The sequence below is a fragment of the Penaeus monodon genome, chromosome 14 (assembly GCF_015228065.2).
Source record: "Penaeus monodon isolate SGIC_2016 chromosome 14, NSTDA_Pmon_1, whole genome shotgun sequence".
Taxonomy (NCBI): Eukaryota; Metazoa; Arthropoda; class Malacostraca; order Decapoda; family Penaeidae; genus Penaeus; species Penaeus monodon.
In genome coordinates this window covers 22,541,837-22,546,139 of record NC_051399.1, presented here as the reverse complement: position 1 = coordinate 22,546,139, position 4,303 = coordinate 22,541,837, and the positions used below count along the sequence as shown (strand labels likewise).

Genomic DNA, 4,303 nt, shown 5'->3' with positions numbered 1-4,303 from the left:
CTATTATGGATCCAGAAGATTAAAGATAAATTATCATTCGGTAGCAAACAATAAGGGAGAAGAAATCCAAAACAAGGGGAAATTGTTAGGCGAATCTACATCAGGTGGTCGTATTAAGCAAGATAAGTGTATTTAAAAATAAGATTAACACTTTAAAAACAAGGCGCGCGTCCTTAACAACGATATTCTGTCCAATACTACTTTCTTTGCCGCAGCCTGCCTTAAGTTGAAAGTATATAATCATAATTTTGCAGCCAAACTCTTATTACGTCATAAAACAAATCTTTAGACTAGATAACTATCAAAATCATAAATAGGAGGACGAGACTGCAATAGCGAAAAATAAATTGCTTATCTTAGTTAATATTAAATTCCCAATCTGAAATGTACAAGTAAGTTAAATCGCGGTTGCAATACCGTAGAGTTTTACATACGTGAGTGAAAAACACTGCGTTGTCAAGTAATTCAAACAGATGTACACATTTAAATGTTCAATGTAAAGCTGAAATAATCACACAATATGTTGTAAAAAAAAAAAAATAAAAAAAAAATAAAAAAAAATCAGCAGACATCGAGTAGCGAGTTCCCTGAATCGCGACTCTTCCTTTCTCTTTCCAACTTGTAGTTTCCCCTCTCGAGAATACGAGTCGTCCTTGGTGTCTCACTCACTTACTCAGCTTGACCTATGTTGAAATCTGAAACTATTCATGTGTGTGTGTGTGTGTGTGTGTGTGTGTGTGTGTGTGTGTGTGTGTGTGTGTGTGTGTGTGTGTGTGTGTGTGTGTGTGTGTGTGTGTGTGTGTGTGTGTGTGTGTGTGTGTGTGTGTGTGTGTGTGTGTGTGTGTGTGCAACAAAAGTGAAACAAATGTTATATGACTGGATTATCCGTCGCTCTCTCGCCCATATCATCTAACAGACTTTTATAAATCTGGTTTAAGGTATCCTGATATCTTAAAGTACCTTGTCTCACAGAAACGCAAATGCTATTATGCAAATAAGGAGATATAATAAATGAGATTGGCGTCTCCGCCTCTTCCCTTTCTTCGGCCGAGACGGAGGACAGGCAGAGGACGAGGGAAGGCGTGCCACCTTTATGAAAAACTGACTCTTATTGCATTCCCGAAGGAAGATGCTGATATGTGCCTCGACTTGGAGAGCTAGCTGAAGCATACGGATTAAAGGGTAATCCTTAGAAATAAAATTTACGGGGGAAAGAGAGAGAGCAAGAGAGAGAAGAGAGAGAGAGAGAGAGAGAGAGAGAGAGAGAGAGAGAGAGAGAGAGAGAGAGAGAGAGAGAGAGAGAGAGAGAGAGAGAGAGAGAGAGAGAGAGAGAGAGAGGGAGAGAGAGAGAGAGAGAGAGTAAGTGAAAAAAGAAACAAGCAAGAAATGGGCCGAAATGCAATATTGGAGATGCAAGACAAGGAGCCAGTCCAAGCGGAAATATTAACCTCACATTTATACTCACCAGAGTCCTTGTCGGTGAGGGTGAAGACGAAAGACGAAGCCTCCCTCAAGGACGTTTTCCTGGGTCCGACAGAAATGCATCCTTCAGGTTGGCAGAAGTATATCACGTCCAGTGGCAAGGGGAAGTCCTACGGCGAAATGAAATAACGCTTGAGGTGTCCTTTTATTTCATGCCATCACAACCAAACGCAGAATATCAAAGCATACTTCCATTATAGTGTTGCGAAAGATGGTGAAATAGCATAAGCATGGCTCATAATCGAGCAAGTGCCGCACCTTGTGGTCATCTGGTGGATACCTCCGAAGCAATTCAGGGGGCTGCACGGGGGCGGCCCTACCGGGAGTGCGCGCCCCGACCACCACCATGTAGTCCAGCAGCCGCGGACATAACTGCCGCCGCTGCGCATCTGTGGCCACTAGGAAAATAACAGAGGTAATATTTTAAACCTAATTCCAGCAGCGAATTGAATAGAATCAGTAAAATAATGAAACACTAAATACCATGGAAGAATGAACTAACTGCCCGCTACTTATGAATAGTAAGAAGTTGAATCATTGTATATATTGTGATTTAACCTCTACGGTATTCCTTTCGACTGATTTTTTAAACTTCATTTAAAACATTGCTCTTACTTTGCGTTTGTTCGGTGTGAAAACTGACCTTCAAATTCAAAACGTCTAAAAGACTAGGCTTTAATTGTAGCTCCTTTTTAAGAATCCTCGTGGCAACAGGTGTTCCCACACATGTTTTCACACGAATGAAGCAACAGATGTTTAGCACATAAAGAGTCTCGAGGATACTACTTCCATGACCAAGATGCAAATTAGAAAAAATATATACCCCTACCGCAATGAGCTTATGAAAATCCAAAATACATATTCAATATAATGATGGCCATTAACCCTATGTCTCATGTTACACCATCGTTACTAGAAATGTAAAATCATTGGTGATAAATTATTACATTCTGAGATAACATTATGGAAAAAAGTTTGTTTGTATCACTCTCCGTTTCGGTCATAATTACAAAACGAGTCAAAACTTTCCCTCGCCCCAGATTGAATATTCAGGTGATTATGGAAATTCTGAAAACAAATTCATTCAAATGAGACAAAAATGGTCCACCGTATCTAATGTACTTACTTGTTGCATGCGGCGCGGGTGAGGAGAGCGGAGGTTAGTCGGGTCAGTGGGCCGCAACTGAGGGCCGCTTTAGTGGGCCGCTCCAGTGGGCCACTACTGATCGAGGCTTATTGGGACGCTTCCCACTGCGGTCGCTGGGCCGGAAGAGTGTGAATCGTTAGGGGGACTATCTTGTGGCCAACCAGCCGTTGCGCCCATCATACACGCCTAGGGAGAATATTTCCATCGTTATGCGGAATGCAAAAGATAATGTCGTTAGATATAACGCACGTCTAAATTACTATTTTTAATGGATGAGAGCATTACCACTACGCCTGGTCTCAAGAGTCACTTTGTACACAGAAAGGGGGGGGGAATAATATTCTAATTTTCATTCTCCATGTGAGATTTGAGAAAAAAATTGACTTTCAAAGAACCGGGTGAGCGGTGGTCCTTAGAGAGTATTTTTCAGCTCTCCCGAGAAACTGACTGCACCTCCTGTTGTTCATACGGTATATCCTAACTTGGACTTGGGCGTTAAAATCATTCACTTGGTAAAATTAATTTTCTCTGCAGTAGATAAAAAAGTATAAACTCAACGTGGATTTGTTTCATTTACGTTTATGAATTACGAAATAAAGTGGCAAGTAGAAGACTGACAACTGAGGCAGGACGGCGCTGCTCCAGAAACGACCATCATAAGAGTGCTTCACATTCTACAAAATCCTTCCTGTCCTCTCAAAATCCTTGCTTTATGGACATTCAATTTTCTATATTGCTCTTCCTACATAGATTTACGGTATTGGAATAATCTTACTGTCATCCACATAGTGATCATACAAGTATTATACATGTAAATCATAAAACAAGAATAATTCCATGAAAGCGAGACGAATACATGTCAAATTAAAAATTCATCCTGTCGACACCGGCTCCTAAATGTCACTTCAGTCTCCATCCCATCTAGCAATATTTGCGCTGAACATGTTCAAACATTCGACACAACTGCTATTCTGTCAGTGGCATGCCAAGATTTTTTATTCTGAGATTTCCAATTCATCAACAAAAAAATATCAGTTCTAATCATGCTGCAGATATATGTGTATTCCCGATTCCCATAGTAAAATCCAGGAAATCTGAGAGCAACGATATCTTCGCTTTTGAATACAAGGAAACCTACACATTAATTCAATTCGTTTCGATTTCATTCCTGTGCGGGATGGTGGAACTTTTCGTCGTTATTCGAAAAGTTTGTAGACTCATTGTCAGTACATCAACAATTCATACGTAGTTTCCTATTTCCCCGTTCATTCCATACAAAACCGGGACAAAATTCTGTGTATACATGACAGCCCACAAAGCGAAGACTCCATGCTAAAGTATTTGTTTCAGTTTTCCACACGAACCCTTCCTTGCTACATACACTATCGACCCACGCTCCACCACACTCTATTGTTAACCAGTTTGTAATTGAACTTGAGAAGTTTCCGCTTCGTATGGAGCAATGTTAAAGGACCGCCGTAAGAAGGACTAAAAATGTTCGGTATTCCACATCACAGCCAAAACCAAACGAGAGAAAGTAAAATGAATATGATCAAGTCAGATATATATAAATGGAAGCTTAAAGAAAACAGAATTCCTGAATTATTTTACTGCTGGAATGAAGCCGATACGTTAAAGAAAAATCTTAGTAATAACAATAACAGCAGCAACAAG

The 4,303-nt window shown here is 40.3% G+C and overlaps 1 protein-coding gene across 1 annotated transcript in view; it reads right to left on the bottom strand.

The window, feature by feature from the left end:
- The window catches only part of LOC119580648 (MAP kinase-activating death domain protein-like), a 5,994-nt gene extending 2,343 nt beyond the window's left edge, over window positions 1-3,651 (bottom strand). The window contains exons 1-3 of the mRNA XM_037928750.1: window positions 2,609-3,651; window positions 1,741-1,880; window positions 1,393-1,592 (exon numbers count right to left, since the gene is read on the bottom strand). Coding sequence (XP_037784678.1) covers window positions 1,393-1,592; window positions 1,741-1,880; window position 2,609 — 341 coding nt within the window. The 5' untranslated portion in view covers window positions 2,610-3,651. The remainder of the gene's footprint in view (window positions 1-1,392; window positions 1,593-1,740; window positions 1,881-2,608) is intronic.
- Between the last annotated feature and the right edge of the window lie 652 nt (window positions 3,652-4,303).